This window comes from Papio anubis, chromosome 4 (assembly GCF_008728515.1).
Source record: "Papio anubis isolate 15944 chromosome 4, Panubis1.0, whole genome shotgun sequence".
NCBI lineage: Eukaryota > Metazoa > Chordata > Mammalia > Primates > Cercopithecidae > Papio > Papio anubis.
The window spans coordinates 180,824,301-180,842,334 of NC_044979.1; the positions used below are offsets into that span (position 1 = coordinate 180,824,301).

General features: G+C 52.8%; 1 protein-coding gene across 1 annotated transcript in view; it reads right to left on the reverse strand.

Moving 5' to 3' along the window:
• Positions 1 to 932: 932 nt before the first annotated feature.
• SLC19A1 (solute carrier family 19 member 1) overlaps positions 933 to 18,034 on the reverse strand; it is a 28,846-nt gene continuing 11,744 nt past the window's right edge. The window contains exons 3-7 of the mRNA XM_031665883.1: positions 16,806 to 17,565; positions 16,239 to 16,288; positions 13,119 to 13,177; positions 11,335 to 11,716; positions 933 to 1,989 (exon numbers count right to left, since the gene is read on the reverse strand). Coding sequence (XP_031521743.1) covers positions 1,513 to 1,989; positions 11,335 to 11,716; positions 13,119 to 13,177; positions 16,239 to 16,288; positions 16,806 to 17,565 — 1,728 coding nt within the window. The 3' untranslated portion in view covers positions 933 to 1,512. The remainder of the gene's footprint in view (positions 1,990 to 11,334; positions 11,717 to 13,118; positions 13,178 to 16,238; positions 16,289 to 16,805; positions 17,566 to 18,034) is intronic.

The following is an 18,034-nucleotide window of genomic DNA, read 5'->3' on the forward strand; positions in this document are numbered from 1 at the left end:
CTCCCCAGCCAGAGATTCTGTCCCCAGCTCTCCGTGCAGAGCTGGTGAGCAGCCAGCCATTCACCCAGGGCCGCTGAGATGTGGCAGAGACCCTGCAGGATACGACCATTGACTAGGGTTGTAGGGGGGCTCAGCCCATGGGCACCAAGGCCCTGAGTGGGGAGAAGGCTGGGATGCCTCTTCTGGCATCCTCACTGACTGCCGACCCTCAACCCCCAGGCCAGGCCGGCCCAGAATCAGACGCCCTGTGCACACTCACGTAACAAGTGTGTTTGATGTATGTGGGAAGAGCGTTCACATCACATCAGATGGTCCGGCACCTGTGGGCAAGGCACTAGCGCTCCTTACACCCCGAGGCCGCTGGGACATACTTCCCCAGCGCCCCCCATGAAGGCAGCTCCCCCACGGCTCCCCAGCCCAGGCAAGCCCCGCACACACCAAGGCCAGCACGTCTGCAGTGATCGGGACCAGTCCTCTCCGGGCTGGCATGAGCGTGGGAGCAGCTGAGGACCTGCAGGTCAGGATGGACACACTTCAGAAGGACAAACAGGACCATGGAGGGCTGCCCTTAGGGTGGGAGAGAGGAACCAGTTCCGAGGACCAGAGCCGCTGACCCCCTCTGATGAGGATGCGTCTGCCGCCAACCTGAGATGGCTTTTCCACAGAGACAGAGAAGCCACGTGCAGTTCTTCATTCTATGTCAGTTTAAAAAAAAAAAAAAAAAAGGGCCAGGCACGGTGGCTCACGCCTGTAATCCCAGCACTTTGGGAGGTCGAGGCGGGCGGATCACGAGGTCAGGAGATCGAGACCATCCTGGCTAACACGGTGAAACCCCGCCTCTACTAAAAATACAAAAAAAAAATTAGCCAGGCGTGGCAGTGGGCGCCTGTAGTCCCAGCTACACGGGAGGCTGAAGCCGGAGAATGGCGTGAACCCGGGAGGTGGAGCTTGCAGTGAGCCAAGATCGCGCCACTGTACTCCAGCCTGGGCAACAGAGCGAGACTCTGTCTCAAAAGAGAAAAAAAAAAGCAGAGCATCTTCCAAAACGCAAGAGCACCGAGGATGACCAGCAATGTCACAGCTCAGCTATGCCCAGGGGCCTAGGCTCCCACCCTGCCCTAGAGGGCTCAGAACTCCTGTGTGGCCAGTGTCCCCTGAGCTGGTATCTAAGGCCACTTCACCAGCCCAGAGGGGCACAGAGGATTTGTCTCAAGCCCCGCAAGGGGCATGAGCCAGTGAGGCCGGGTGGACACAGGAGCCCACCACCCACCTCTTCCAGCAACCAAAGCCCGCGGGGCACAGCGCAGGGACAGCATGGCCAGGCAGCTGCCCTGAGTGTCGCCAGCAGGCTGTGGCCACCGCTAGAGTGCAGCACAGGGTGGGGGGAATCCCAGGGGACCTGCCAGCAGGATAAGCAGAGGCCCCTGTGGCTAAGGCAAGTGACCTTCGAGGCAGGGGTCACAGGGACGTACCGAGGGTCACCTGCAAAGTTACCACAGGGGCCCCCGAGAGTCACTGGTTCACATTCTGAACACTGTCACTTGGATGACGCTGCAAACCCAGCCTGCTGACACCAGGAGGATGGACAGCCGGCTGGGGACAGGTCTCATCTGCAGCGTCAGGGCCTGAGGCTTGGGCGGAGCACGGAGTGCAGGCAGAAGGGGCTGTCACTGGGCTCAGGAATCCAGCTGCCTGCAGGGCCGGGGCTGGGCCTGGGTCGCTCTGTCTCTGCTCCAGGGAGGCTGGCCCCAAAGTCCCCAGGCCATCTTCTGGGGAGAGCGGCAGGCTCTGGGCTGGCTGCAGGCCTCCAAGGCCCTTGTCCTGCACACTCAGCACCTGTGCTGCCTTCTCCTCCACGGGACTCCTCAGGTCCTGGGCCGGGGGCAGCGGCCGGTGGTGGCCCCGCTGGCAGTGCCGCAGGCCATCCAGCATGGCCCCCAAGAAGTAGATGATGGACAGGATCAGGAAGTACACACAGTATAACTGGAACTGGAAAGAGAGGCAGGTGAGGCAGGTGAGGCAGGGGAGGCGGGTGGGGAGGGCCTGGCTGGGATGATGGCACCCTACACACCAACGCCTGCTCCCAGGCTCACCCTCCTCCAGCTCAGAGGCTGACCCTGAACATGGCACAGCAGCCAGAGACCAGCCCCAGGAGCAGGTGCCACAGTGCTCACCACAGCCCCCCTTCCCGCTACGGCCTGGCACAGGCCTTAAGAGGGACTCCCACCATTTCCCAAGAACCCCTCAGAACCTGGCAGGTGGCCTGGCTCTGCATGGCCTGCAGTGTCTGCTCCTGAGGCCCCTGCTTGATGGTGCTTGCTGCCCATCCATGGTGCTGAGACAAGAGAACGCCCATGAGGGCCAGAATGTCCCGCCTGGCAGATCAGGGTGAGGACAGCCACAGCGGGTGACAGGGAGCTACTCCCCAGGGCTTCACGCCCAGAGCGACCCCTCAGCAGCCTGCACACGAAGCCCGTCTCCACCTCAGCAGTGGAAGCTGTGCTACGATGACCAGAAGGAGCGGCACCAGCAGTGGCCACATCTCTCCTGATTCTCACAGCTGCCAGGGGCAGGAGGGACTGGAGATGTCCCTGGGACACCAGGGAGGGACCTGATCATTCCCGGAGGTGCAGAGGGTTCAGGAGGCTGCAGTGCTTTCAGGACATCTGTGGGCAGAGCCCAGTGAGTCCTGCCCAAGACCCCTGAGGCCCCCGCTCCACGCCCGCAGGCCAGAATCCCTGCAGCCCATCGGCACCGACACCCTTCCAGGAAAAGTGTTTTTAAAGCAAACTCAGGAAGATGGGGCTGGCACACTTCTCCCTGTTCTTCTCCTACCCAAGACACTGAGATAAACACCTGGGAAGACTCTGAAAGCGGGAGCGAGGCGGGCAGACCGGCCGGGCCCGTGGGGTCTGGGGAGCTGTGCCTCGCAGAGCTCCCTGGGGCCTTTTCTTTTCGCCTCAGATATTTTGAAACTGAAGAAGGCAGCAGGCTGGAAATGCCAACAGATGCAGAAAAAAGAGCCCATGAAAGCAGCTCTCTCTGGCCTAAGACCCAGGGAAGGGGCAGCCCAACATGAGGAAAGACCTTTTGACAGGAATCGCCCTGCTCCCCACAGACACCAGACCTCGGCTCCACCCACCACGTCAGCAAGGACCCCTCACCCTCCCCAGCCTGTAACAAGGACCCCCAAGTCCCCTGCAGGGTAGTGTCAGACACCACCAGTGGGCACTACAGCTTTCACTCCCACTGGCTGGTAAAGACGCCCACCCTCACCCACAGGAGTCAGCGGAGACCACAGGGAAGCCTAGACTGTCACCCTGAAGCCCCACGGGGTCAGCGAAGACCATGTGGGGAGCGTGGCCTCTTATCCTCACCCAGTAGTAAGAGGGTGCCCATCCCCCTCCATGCTGGGAGGTATCTGAGGGGGTCAAGCAGGGAGTCCAGACTTTCACCCAACCCAGGAATAATGAGAATGTCCCAACCCTAGGGGCATCAAGGGGACCACAAGGGAGCTGGATTCCCATCCTTGCCTGGCAACAAGAAGGAGCCCCCACCCAGCCACCCACCCTCGCTCAGGTGTCACGAAGGCTGAGTGGGAGCCTGGACTTCCACCCCTCCTCCCTGTAGCGAGGTGCACACCCCACTTGACCTGCTGGAGCTGCGTCAGCCACGACAGGATGCTGAGATTACATCATACCCAAAATGCTTGCATCTCACTAAAAAGTCCCTTGGCACACTAAGCCACAGAGATCTCAACCTGAAAAACAATTAATAGACACCAACACTAAGACAACAGGAATGGTAGAATTCGCTGAGAAAGATCTTAAAGCAGCCACCATAAAAATGCTTCAGTGAACAATAAGAAACATGCTGGAAACAAATGAAAAAACACAGTCACAGCAAAGAAATGGGAGAAATAAAAAAAATTTAGAACTGAAAAATACAATAACCAAAAATTTAAAACTTAATGAATCATCTCAACAAAATAGAAGAGGCAGAGAAATGATCAATGAACTGGAGGTAGAACAATATAAATTATCCAACCTGAACAAAAGAAAAAATGGACTGAAAAAAAAATGAACGAAGTCTCATTCCTTGTGGGGTTTCATAACATGAACCTAACATTTGTGACACGGGGGTTCTAGAAAAAGAGGAGAAAAGGAGTGGGGTTCAAAGAGCACTTTAGGAAATAATGGCTGAAAACTTCCCAAATTTGGTGAGACGTACACTGCAGATTCATGAAGCTGAGCAAACCCCAAACAGAAAACCCAAACAAAATCACACCAACACATACCATATTCAAACTTCTATAAGCTAACGATAAAAATAAATTTAAATATCTTGGTAGTGGCCAGAGAAAAATGGCCCTTCATGGACAAGCAATTTGAATAACACTAATTTCTCATCAAAAATCCTGAAAGCTATGAGGAAGGGGCACCACATTTCTCACAGGCTAAAAAAAAGAACAGTCTACCCAACATCCTATATCCAGTGAAAACATCCTTCAAGAATAAAAGAGCAATCAAGACACTGTCAGATGAAGAAAAACTAAGAGAAGAAATTCATAACCAGCAGATCTATCTAAAATAATGGCAAAAAAAAAAACAAAAAACAAGTTCTCTAAACAGAAAGGAAATTACTAAAGAAGGAAAGAATCTTGAAATAACAGGAAAGAGGAAATACCATAGTAGGCAACATTATGGGTAAATAAAACAGACTTTCCTTCTTGAGTTTTCTAAAATATGTTTGATGATTAATGCAAAAATTACAATATTTTCTTATGTAGCACTAAAGGTATGTAGAGAAAATATTTAAGATAATTGTACTGTAAGCGGGAGATGATAAAGTGACATAAAGGCAGGCAAAGTTTCTATACTTCACTCAAACTAGTAATGTAATACATAAAGCAACCAAAAAAGCTATACTAAGTACATTCAAAAACACAATAGATAAACCAAACAAAATTCTAAAGGATGTACAAGTAACCCACTGGAAGCTGAAAAAATGTAAACAGAAACTAAAAACAGAATAAATGAAAAATTAAAAACGAAATGGCAGGCCGGGCGCGGTGGCTCAAGCCTGTAATCCCAGCACTTTGGGAGGCCGAGGCGGGCGGATCACGAGGACAGGAGATCGAGACCATCCTGGCTAACATGGTGAAACCCCGTCTCTACTAAAAATACAAAAAACTAGCCGGGCGTGGTGGCGGGCGCCTGTAGTCCCAGCTACTCGGAGGCTGAGGCAGGAGAATGGCCTGAACCTGGGAGGCGGAGCTTGCAGTGAGCCGAGATCGCGCCACTGCACTCCAGCCTGGGTGACACAGCGCGAGACTCCGTCTCAAAAAAAAAAAAAAAAAAAAACGAAATGGCAGACTTAAGCCCTAATATACAAATTATCACATTAAATATAAATGGTCTAAATACACCAACTGTAAGACAGAGATTAGCAAAGTAGATTTTAAAACATGACTCAACCACGTGCTGTCTACAAGAAGCTCACTTCAAATATACCAAGATAGGAAGGCTGAAAGTAAAACGATGGAAAAAGATGTATCATGCAAACATTAATCAAAGGAAAGCAGGGGTGGCTATATTAATGTCAGGTAAAGTAAACTTCCGAGCAAAAAAAAAAAAAAAAAAAGACGAGACAGAGAAGGACATAATATAATCCACTATTACACAATTGACAAGAAGGTCAGTCCACCAAGACAAATTTCAATCCCAAACGCGTATGCAACAAACAAAAGAGCTACCAATATGTGAAGCAAAAACATGACAGAACTGAAAGGAGAAATAGATCCACAATTATACTTAGGAGACTTCAATACCCCCTCTCAATAATAATAAAACTAGACAGAAAATCCACAAGAACTGAGAGGAAATCAATACCATCAGCCAACAGGATCCGATCAGCATTTACAGAACACTCCACCCAAAAGCAGAATATACATTCTTTCAAGTGTCCACAGTATATCAAAACGGATAATATTCTGGGTCATAAGACAAATCTTAACAAATTTATAAGGACTGAAATAATTATAGAATGTGTTTTCTGATCACAATATAATCAAAAAAGAAATTAATAACAACAGGAAAATCTCAAAACACTTGGAAATTAAACAACAAAAGTTGAGATAATGATGCATCAAAAAACACACTGAACTGAATGAAAATGAAAACATAGCCTATTAAGATTTGTGGGATGCAACTAAAGCAGTACTGAGTGGGGAAATTTATAGCATTAGATGCATAAATTAGAAAAGAGGAAAGTCTCAAATCAATAGCTCACCTCCAGAACCTAGAAAAAGAACAGCAAAATAAATCTAAAGTAAGCAGAAATAAGGAATTAATAAAGTTGCAGCCAGTGCACTAAGAAATAAAAGATATACAGATCAGAAAGGAAGAAATTTTTGCAGATGACATAATTATCTACATAGAAAATCTCAAGGAATTTAAAAAACAAAAGACCAAAAAACAGAAAAGCCTCCTAGAACTAATAAGTAAGCTCAGCAAAATTGCAGTATACAAGATAAACACACAAATATCAACTATATTTCTATACACTAGCAATGAACACGTATACACTATTGGGTTCACTATTGTGAACCCATCCCCCAATTCATATGTTGAAGTCCTAATCCGCAATGTCACTGCATTTGAAGATAGGGCCTTTCAAAAGGTAATTACAGTTAAATGAGGTCATAAGGATGGCATCTTACTCCAACCTGACTGGGTGTCCTTATAAGAAGACAGACACTAGCCAGACACGGTGGCTCACGCCTGTAATCCCAGCACTTTGGGAGGCCGAGGCGGGCAGATCACCTAGGTCTGGAGTGTGAGACCAGCCTGGCCAACATGGAGAAACCCTGTCTCTACTAAAAACACAAAGTTAAGCAGGCATGGTGGCACATGCCTGTAATCCCAGCTACTCGGGAGGCTGAGGAAGAATTGCTTGAACCCGGGATGAGGAGGCTACGATCAGCCAAGATCACACCATTGCACGCTAGCCTGGGCAACAAGAGGGAAACTCCATCTCAAAAAAAAAAAAAAAAACAGATACCAGGGAGGACCACACACAGAAAAAAAGACCATATGAAGATAAAGGGAGAAAATGCCATCTGCAAGCCAAGAAGAGAGGCATCAGGAGAAACCAACCTGCCAACACCTTAATCTCAGACTTCCGGCATCCAGAGCTGTGAGAGAACGCATTTCTGCTGTTTGTCGGCCAGTTTGTGATATTTGGCTATGGCAGCCCAAACAGGCTAATGCAGATAACAAATTTCAAGATACGGTTTGATTTACTTTAAAAAAAGCATAAACTAAAACATGCACAGTACTCATATGCTGAAAACTACAAAATGCTGAAAGAAATCAAAGATCTAAATAATTGGAAAGATATGCCATGTTCATGGATTGGAAAACAACACAGTCAGCATGTCAGTTCTCCCAAAATTGATATACTGGCTTAATTGCAATTCCCAACAAAATCTGAGCAAGAATTTTTGTAGATATAGACGAGATTACTCTAAAATGTATATGGAAAGGCAAAGAAACTATAATAGTCAAAACAATTTTGAATAAAAAGGTTGGAGGAATCAGTCCATCCAATTTCAAAACTTGCTAGAAAGCTTCATAACCAAGATGGTGAGATATTGGTACAACGGGAAACACATAGTTCAATGGAACAGGATAAAGAGCCCAGAAGCAGGCTCACATAAATAGGCCCAACTTTTGACAAAGGTACAAAAGTAATTCAATGGGGAGAGCTAAGTCTTTTCAACAAACGATGCTGGAATAAATGGATACACAGGCCAAAAAAAGTGACCTCAACCTAAACTTCACATCTTATACAAAAATCAACTCAAAGCTGATCAGAGACTTAAATGTAAAAACACAAAACTTTAAAAAAGAAATTTAAGGAAAATCTTCTGAATTTAGGGCTAGGCAAAGAGTTTCCATAAAAGGAAAAACTGTTAAATCAGACCTCATGGGAGTTAAAAAATACTTGTTCTGTAAAAGACCATGTTAAGTAGATGAAACAACAAGCTACAGAGTTGAAAAAAACTACAAACTGTATATATCCAACAAAGGACTAAAATCTGGAGTACACAAACAATGCTTAAAACTCAAGAGTATAAAAATGAACAATCCGGCCGGGCGCGGTGGCTCAAGCCTGTAATCCCAGCACTTTGGGAGGCCGAGACGGGCGGATCACGAGGTCAGGAGATCGAGACCATCCTGGATGACACGGTGAAACCCCGTCTCTACTAAAAAATACAAAAAAACTAGCCGGGCGAGGTGGCGGGCGCCTGTAGTCCCAGCTACTCGGGAGGCTGAGGCAGGAGAATGGCGTGAACCTGGGAGGCGGAGCTTGCAGTGAGCCAAGATCACGCCACTGCACTCCAGCCTGGGCGGCAGAGCAAGACTCTGTCTTAAAAAAAAAAAAAAAAAAATGAAAAATCCAATGAGAAAATGGGCAGAAGATGTGAAGATTTTGCAAATGGAAAATAAGGACATAAAAAGATGTTCAACATCATTATCCACCAGGGAAATGCAAATTAAAACAACGTTATCCCCCAGGGAAATGCAAATTAAAACCACAATCAAATATCACTACACCTATCACAATGGCCAAAATAAAAACAGGTAGCAACACGACATACTGAAGACACTGTGACTGATCTCTCAAAGTCTGGTGGTGATACAAAAAGGTACAATTGCTATGGAAAGTGGGTTGCTTCTTCATAAACAGGCAACTACCTGGTGACCCCCCATTTGCACTTCTGGGCGTGTGTCCCAGGGAAAGGAAAACCTATATTCACACAAACTGTAAAAGAAAGTCTGTAGCAGCTTTATTTGTAATACCCCACACTGGAAACAAGTCTTTCATAGTGAATAGTTAAATAAAGTGTGCTGTATCCACACCCTGAACACCACTCAGCAGCAAGAAGGAATCAGCTAGAGCCACAATAACCACCTGGATGAATGTTCAGAGAACAACGTTGAGTGAACAGCGCCAATCCCTAAACGATACCCAATGCATAACTGTGTTTATGAAATGACAAACTTATACAAGTGGAGAAGAGGGTAGTGGTTGCCAGGGGTTAAAGAGGAGGTGAGGCTTGGGAGCAGGGTGGGCCGTGACTGTAAAGAGCGGCGTGAGGGATCCCTGTGGGGACAGAATGTTCCGGATCCCGACTGTCACCATGCTGGTTGTGATGTGCTGCAGAACTGTAAGATGTGACCACTGTGAAAACTGGGTATGGGGTACATGGATCTCCCTGTATTATTTATTAAACAGCATGTGAATATAAGATTACCCAAATATAAAGCTTAATTTAAAAAGCAGGCAAACCCAGGCAAGCTCCAGGCCTGTCTGCCCCGCCGTGCTCCAACACGGCTCCCACCCGTCTCTAGACTCTACCCGCAACCAAGTCTGAACTCCTCTAGCTGTTCTCCCCATGCTGGAGGAGCGAGAGTGGACACTTGGCACCCAGTAACAGGCAGGGGGGCAAGAGGAGCCGGCACCACCTCCTCTAGACCCAACAGGATGTCTAGCCATGAGCAAAATGCCCCACTAGTTACTTTTTAACCTGGAAATCAAACCAGCCCGAGAAAAGTCCGTGTGCTTTTTCTCCATGTGACAAGAGGCAGCCACAGGCCAGAACCTGCCTCCACCTCCCCGTAGCCATCTCCCCACGGCCTCCGTGGCCACACCAGGACAAGGACCAGCTGAGAAGCGAAAGGGCTTCCTCGTGAGCAGCCCTCTCGGGAAGAACTGCACCACCCCCTGCACCAAGCCCCCATGGGCCCTTAGAAGTCCACTGTGAGGGGTCCCCTCCATAGGGCAGCTGCAGGGGAGCACACGCACAGGGTCCCTAAAGGGCCCTCAGGCATCTGCCCCTCCAGCTGCCAGGGGCTGAACAAGAGGCGGTCACAGAGGGATGTAGGTGGGCGGGGGCACAGTAGTCAGGGGCAGTCAGCACCCAGAGGCAGGTCAAAAGCCAGGCCCAGCCTGGCGGGGGCCACACCCAGACACACTGGCAGCCACCGCTGTCTGAGGGCAGAGGTAACTAGGGGCTCCAAGAATGGGGAGGACTTCCTACAGGGTGCTGGAGCCCCTCCAAGGCCAGCTGGACTACTGCCAGCGCCCCCCCCCCGGGGCCATGCATTCAACAGAAGCCTTCTGGGCCCCCTTTCTGCAGACCTGAGACCAGCCCGGTCACCAGGAGGCTGTGTCCACCCAGGCCAGGCCTGGACGCATTCACCCCCAAGCCTCAGAGGGTCACCGCCCTGAGCATTCACCCCCGGGCCTCAGAGGGTCACCGCCCTGAGTGTTCACCCCCGGGCCTCAGAGGGTCACCGCCCTGAGTGTTCACCCCCGGGCCTCAGAGGGTCACCCACCCTGAGTGTTCACACCTGGGTCAGGCGCATTGCAGCCGGAGGGCTCTGTGGAACGGGGCCACGTGGACTGGCAGTGTGGACAGGCCCTAATGACACTCTTGGGCTGAAGGATGCATTTCGATGAGTGAGCAACAGCCACCCTCACCTAACAGGCATTCGCAAGCTGAAGGGGATGCCTGCTGTTGCCCAGGCCTCACCCTGAGCTCGAGTCACTGAGGCTGAACAGACGCGGCACCCCCAGAGGATCAGGGCCAGCCCTGACAGTCCCCCTGCCCAGTGAGACCTGGGCCGCAGGTGGACAAAGCCCTTGTCCCACCCGCCAAGCGCATCCGTCTAGCTGCAGGCTGGGGCGGGGCAGTCCTGAGGAGCCCGGGAGGACCTCTCACACCACGCCCACCATGGCTGTATCCAGCTCACTTGGAGACCCGGCCTTGGCTGGGACCTTCAGGAGTTAAATGTGTGTTTTCCAGCTCCTCTTAGAAGCAGCAAAGGCCCGCCAGAGGTGGGGAAGGGGAGGGCACCCGCAGAAGCCTGCATGCCAACACTGCTGAGTGGCTCTGCTCAGCTCTCCTTCCTGAAGAGAACAAAGCTCACGTGGCCTCTAGCCAGGGCTCAAGGACACCCAGTTCCAGCAGCCACAGGCCGAGAACAGAGACAAGGACAGGTCCGCCCTGGCGAGCAGAGACTCAGTCGCTTCCACCAAGGCCCAGGGCCTGACGGAGGCTCCCACCCACAACAACTGAGCCCTGCTGGGGTCTCTCTCATTTCCTGCTCTCGCTGGCCTGGTGTGTCCCACCGGAAGCCCCAGGCCCGCACCCTGTGCCACCGGCCCACAGTGAATTCCACATCAAGAGGGCACCAGAAGGCCTTGGCAACGTCCCCACAAGTAGCTTCCCTCCCCAAGGATGCAGGCCTGAAATGGGCTCACCTGCTTGCGGACCGCGAGGCCCAGGCCCCGCGCATCCGAGACAATGAAGGTGATGATGGTCTTGACAACGGTGGCAAAGAACGTGTTGACCCCGAAGACCAGGGCACAGAGCTCTTTAGACAGAGAAGATGCGATCTGAAAGCTGAACAGGAAGAGCGGGCAGATCAGGCGCTGCTGGGAGAACGAGAAGCAGCAACAGCGAAAAGCCTGCAGCCCGGCTCCCACCAGCCCATGACTCGCCGGGCAGCCATGAGGTCCCAGGGCACGCATAAGCCCCCAACCAGGCCCCCATCTCTCCCACACATGCCCGCCCCTCCCAGACAGGAGCCAACACCCAGGCCACCCACCCTCGAGGGGCCATTCTGGTATGTGCTGCATGCCCCTGGCTCAGTACAGGGTGAGGGTCCCTTATCCAAAATGCCTGGGGCCAGAGGTTTTGGATTTTGGAATATTCACATATCCATAAGGAGATACCTTGAGGATGGAACCCAAGTCTAAACATGAAATTCATTTATGCTCATATACACGGTATACGTACAGTCAAAAGGTGATTTTATATAATACCTAACAAACATTTGCAAGCCAAAGGGGATGCTACTGCCCAGGGCCTCACCCTGAGTTCTGGAGTAATTTTGTGCATGAAGAAACTTTTGACCGTGTTCTGAGACTTGTCAAACAAGGTCAGGTGTGGGATTTTCCACTGCGTTGTCTTTTCAGAGCTCAAAAACTGTCAGATTTTGGAGTATTTCAAATTCTGGATTTTGTTGTTTTTGTTGTTGTTATTATTATTTTTTAGATGGAGTCTCACTCTGTTGCCCAGGCGTGCAATGGCACAATCTCAGCTCACTGCAACCTCTGCCCCCTGGGTTCAAGCAATTCTCCCATCTCAGTCTTTCGAGTAGCTGGGATTACAGGCATGCGCCACAATGCCCAGCTAATTTTTGTATTTTTAGTAGAGACAGTTTCACCATGTTGGCAAGGCTGGTCTCGAGCTTCTGGCCTCAGGTGACCTGCCCACCTCGGCCTCCCAAAGTGCTGGGATCAAAGGCGTGAGCCACCGCACCCGGCTGAATTCTGGGTGTTTTGATTAGGGATGCTGAACCTGTACAATGGGTGTCACAAAACACAAACTCAACAAGATGCCTAGAAGGGCTCCCGTGAGCTCTGGGACGGACCAGGTCACAGGCATCTCAAAACGCTCGGAAAATCATCATCAAGAGAACCCCTGGGCACAGACAGAAAAGTCTGGAACGAAAGTCTTTCATGGTTAAATGTTCGATAAATTAGAGGAGCAGTGAAACCACAGTTGGTGAGGGAGCAGCAGCTGGACAGAGCAGGCCCTGGAAATGAGCAGCAGCCGGGTAGGGCGGGCCCTGGAGGTGAGTGGCAGCTGGGTGGGAGGTGGGTGGGCCTGGAGGCAGAGTAGGCCTTGAGGTGAATGCAGCCAGATACAGTGGGCCCTGGAGGTGAGTGGCAGCCGGTTAGGGTGGGCCCTGGAGAGGTGGTGGCAGCCGGTTAGGGTGGGCCCTGGAGGTGAGTGGCAGCCGGTTAGGGTGGGCCCTGGAGGTGAGTGGCAGCCGGTTAGGGTGGGCCCTGGAGGTGAGTGGCAGCCAGGCAGGGCGGGCCCTGGAGGTGAGTGGCAAGCCGGTTAGGGTGGGCCCTGGAGGTGAGTGGCAGCGGTTAGGAGTGGGCCCTGGAGGTGAGTGGCAGCCGGTTAGGGTGGGCCCTGGAGGTGAGTGGCAGCCAGGCAGGGAGGGCCCTGGAGGTGAGTGGCAGCCGGTTACCGCGAGCCCTGGAAGTGGGCGGTGGCATGCACATGTCCAGGAATGAAGGCACCATATTCCTGACATGGAGAGGTGACATACAAGGCTTCTGGTGCTCTGCAGAGAAACTAGTCTTCAGATGCAGTTCCAATTAAAATCCGCCAAAGTGCTTTAAAAAAAAAAAAAAAAAGAAAAAAAAAGAACTGGACAAAAAAATATCCTAAAGTTCACCTGAAGAAAAAATAAACAAAAATGCCAGAAACTCTTTAGAGAAGGGCAGAGGTGTCTGTGCTGCCAGGCACTGGAGATGAGGGACAGGCGGGGGACAGTGCACAGATAGAGACTGGTGGTGGCAGTGAGGGGCGGGCTCCTTAGAGGTCGGTGAGCAGGTCAGCAGGACAAAGGGCAGATGAACAGCAGGGAAAACCCAGCACAAACGAGCTTCTGGACGTTGCGCTGGGTAGGCCAGCCCCCAGGGTGCTTCCAAGGACACTGAGAAACACTGGGAGTTGAATTAAAGGCAAACGAGTGTGGGGCATGATGGGGAGCTGGAGTGATTGACAATACATGATACAGATGAGCGCTCCCCAGATCAGGAGAGAGGAAAGTGAGTCCCAACACAGTCAGGAGACACACAGGGGCCACTCAGTCCACAGCAGGCCGGCCAGCCTCGCTCTTGTGAAGGAAGGCTGGGAGCCCAGCTGGTCCATCAGGGGCTCAGGGAGGGTGGGAAGGCCACTCCATCATCCTGATGGGGAGAAAGCCCGCATGCCAGCCTGCAGGGTACCTGCAATATCGACAGAAACCTTTCAAAAGCACAGACTCTCCAACCTGGCCATTCCCCTTCCAGGAATCCACCTGAGGGCCATTATTAGAATTTGGAAAGAAAAATGTAGGTAGAAGGGCATTCATCTCAGTGTTCTTCTGTTGTAAGAAAAATGGAAACAGGCGGTAGCGGTGGCTCAAGCCTGTAATCCCAGCACTTTGGGGAGGCGAGGCGGGCGAATCACGAGGTCGGGAGTTGGAGACCATCCTGGCTAACGGTGAAACCCTGTCTCTGCTAAAAATACAAAAACTAGCCCGAGGCGGTGGTGAAGCCTGTAGTCCCAACTTCTTTCGGGAGAGCTTCTAGGCAGGAGAATGGTAAAACCGGAGACTTGCAATGAGCTGAAGAGATCCGGCCACTGCACTTTCAACCTGGAAGACACAGCGAGACTCCGTCTCAAAAAAAAAAAAAAAAGAAAAAATGAAATGGTGACTTTGCCCACAGACTGGGGATGGGTTGTAAGGCCCACCACTCATGACCTGGAGTGACCACCTACGTCTGTGTCTGACATCAACTCAACACAGACAAGCAGAAAATGCTGGGATTCCCCGTAGCAAATGGCAGTTTTCTGCTTTGCACACTGCTGCACCGTGTTGGATTTTCTGCGATGGGCATCAATGACTTTGTAACTAAAACCTTTCAGGCATTGTCCCCCTGGATGCAGCAGCAATGGGACGGCACATCAGCAGAGGCCCCTGGCCCTCACCATGCTGGCAAGGTCGGGGCAGCAAGAGCCCTGCATGGGCCTCAGGGAGCATGGAGAGAGCGGCCACACAGGAGCAAAAGGGGCCCCAAGTATGGCAGGGGCAGGAGAGAAGGGTGGGCCGGGCTGCCCATGCCAGGAGACTGCTGCCTAGTGTGGGGAGGAGGGGAAGTACGGGGCTGGGCACATCCAGGTAGAATGCTGCAGGGATGAGGCTAGCAATGCAGAGGGCACAATGCAAGAGTCGGCAGGGCGCTCTCAGCTCAACAGGCTCGTGGCCAGCGTAAGCCTCAGGGGGACGACCCACAGAGGGAGGGAGACAGAGTTCGGAGGCCACCCTGGAGTGGAGGCCCAGGAAGGGGAGCTGGGGCCAAAGTCCTCCCACCTGGCAGGAAAGAGGGGGCAGGTCCAAGGAGGCAGGGGCGGGTGTGAGCACACAGGGTGTCAGTGTGTGTGGTCTGAGTATGTGGTAGGTGTGTCAATGTGTGGGTGTGTCCATGTGTGAGCGTATGGTGTGTGTCCGTGCATATGGTGTGTGTCCATCTGTGAGCGTGTGGTGTGTGTCCAAGTGTGTGGTGTGTTCATGTGAGCATGCGTTTGTCCGTGTGTGGTGTCCATGTGTAGTCTATGTCCATGTGTGATATATCCATGTGTGAGTGTAGTGTTTGTCCATGTGTGTGCACGTGTGGTAAGAGTGTGTGGTGAGTGTCCATTGGTGAGTGTGTGGTATGTGTTCACGTGTGGTGGATGTGCATGTGTGAGCGTGTGGTGTTCATGTGTGTGGTGTGTCCGTGTGTGTGGTGTGTTCACGTGTGTGGTGCGTGTCAATGTGAGTGTGGTATGTGTTCATGTGTGGTGGGTGTCCGTATATGTGTGGTGTGTTCACGTGTGGTGTGTGTCAGTGTGTGTGTTCATGTGTGTGATGCGTGTCCATGGTGTGTTCGCGTGTGTGGTGCATGTCTGTGTGTGTGTGGTGTGTTCATGTGTGTGGTGTGTTCATGTGTGTGGTGTGTGTCCATGTGAGAGTGTGGTGTGTCTATATCGTGTGTCCATCTGTGAGCATGTGGTGTGTGTTCATGAGTGTGTGGTGTGTGTCCATGTGGGAGCGTGTGGTGTGTGTGTGTTGTGGTGTGAGTGCCTGGTGTGAGTGTAAGCTGAGGATGAACTCACACAGGTGCATGCTCCCGCTCCTGCCTGGATGGGGCCTGGAGGATGGGGTTGGGAGCAGGGCAGCAAGCCCAGCAGGCTTCAGAGAGGAGCGCGGAGGGCCTGGGATAGCAGCTGGATGGCACAGGCAGGGATGCCCCAGGTCCCAGGGAGAGACAAGCGGGGACCCCGGTCAGTTCCAGGTGGCTGGGCGAAAGGACCCAGCACCTGGCACAATCGGCGCTAGAAGCCCTTGTGGGGAGAAGATAGGGCTCTCATGGCTAGGCGTGATCCTGAACCTGCCACCCGGCTCCCCACCCTTCTGGAACTCACGTGGCGATGGAGCCACGAGGAACCTAGTAGAACCTTGAGGAACAGCAGGCCACTGCTGTGGGTCACTACGTCTTGGCGCCAGAGGAGAGACCAGCCGACCTCGTGGCCCGTGGCATGCAGATGAGCAACGGACCAAGCTGCCCCGCCATGGATCTTCTGGCTTGTGAAAGGGCGTGATGGCACCTGAGACGGGAGGGATGGGGCGTTGCAGCGGCCCTGGGGGGCCACGGGGCAGGAGGAGGTGGCAGAAGCCTCTGAGGGAAGGTGGCGGGGCAGGGGGGAGGGGCGGGGAGCCGGGGAGAATAAGGATAGGAAGAAATGAGAACTGAACAAAGTGGTCGAGGCTCGAGAACAAAGTCGAGGCTATCAGGATCAGGAACAAAAGGCTCTGGAAGAAGATCAGAACAAAATCATGAAACCGAAAATAAAAGGCTCCGGACAAAGAAATGAGGCCAGGATCAGAACAAAGCAAAGAACCTGAAACTGCATGGGGCGGGGAGCCTCTGGGGGAAAGCATCCATGGGACAGGGGGCGGGGAGGGGGAGCCTCCGGGGCAAGGATCCATGGGGCAGAGGGAGGTGGTGGGGAGGCTCTGCGTTAAGGTATCCACGGGGCATGGGGCGGCAAAGGGGAGCCTCCGGGGGAAGGATCCACGGGGCAGGGGGTGAACGGGGAGCCTCGGGGACCAGGGCGCGCGTACCCAGTAGCGTAGAGGCAGCATCGGCCGCGCCGTTGTAGACTCGTGCGCTGTTGGTGGTGGGGTCCACCTCGTTCCACAGGATGTGCACGTAGTAGACCACCAGGTAGTAGCCGGCCGAGTTGAAGACCCACCACAGGGACCAAAGGCGGAGCTGCGGCCGCCGCAGGCTATCCCGCAGCTCCCGCAGCATCCGCGCCAGCACGGAGTCCCCGCAGGCCGCCCGCAGCGCGCGCCCCAGCTTCCCGCCCGGGCCGGCGTTCATGCGCTCCAGCTCCGAAGCCGAGGCTTCGCACCGCTCGCGGTCGTCGCGGTTGAAGAAGAGGCTGCGTTTGGGGCGCTTCAGGAAGAGGGCGAGGACCACACTGAAGGTGAGGAAGGCCAGCGAGATGTAGTTGAGCGTGGAGAAGGAGACTCGGCCCACGGTGACCAGCAGCTGGCCCAGCACGGAGCTGGTGAACACACCCAGCAGCACGGCAGCGCGCGAGTAGCCGGCCACACGCTGGTAGCGCGCGGGCCGCACGAGAGAGAAGATGTAGGAGGAGTAGGCGATGCGCGCGGCCATGGTGACACTGTAGAAGAACTCCATGAGCTGCATGTGTGCCACCGAGCGGCCCAGCAGCAGCAGCAGCCACACCGACACAAAGCTGAGCCCCTGCAGCAGCAGCACCGGCGTGTAGCGCAGGTAGTCGGTGAGCAAGAACACGGGCACCAGCACGGCCAGGTAGGAGTACGACAGCACCGGCGTGATCTTGTTGGTGACCTGCGGACAGGCGGGCGGGCGCCCCACTAGGCATTAGCAATGCTGGGGCTGCCGCGGACACAGCCCGCCCGAGGTCATGGCTGCTGACGGCTTCCTGCCCCAACACTGCCTGGTGTGACCCCTCTCCCCAACATGCCCCTGTCCCATGTCCCATTGCATCGTCCTCTCTGAACAGGGACCTCTGGCTCCCGACCGTCCCAGGAGCCTGGGAGCGTTTGCCTGCAGAAAGCTGACAGTAGCCACAGAAGGAATCGTTATTAACAATCCTGTTCATCTAAGCTTCTCTAGTTTTATTTTTATTTTTTTCTGAGACAGAGTCTTGCTCTGTCGCCCAGGCTGGAGTGCAGTGGCACAATCTTAGCTCACTGCAACCTCCACCTCCCAGGTTCAAGCAATTCTCCTGCCTCAGCCTCCCGAGTTACAGCTGCGTACCACCATGTCTGGCTGATTTTTGTATTTTTAGTAGAGA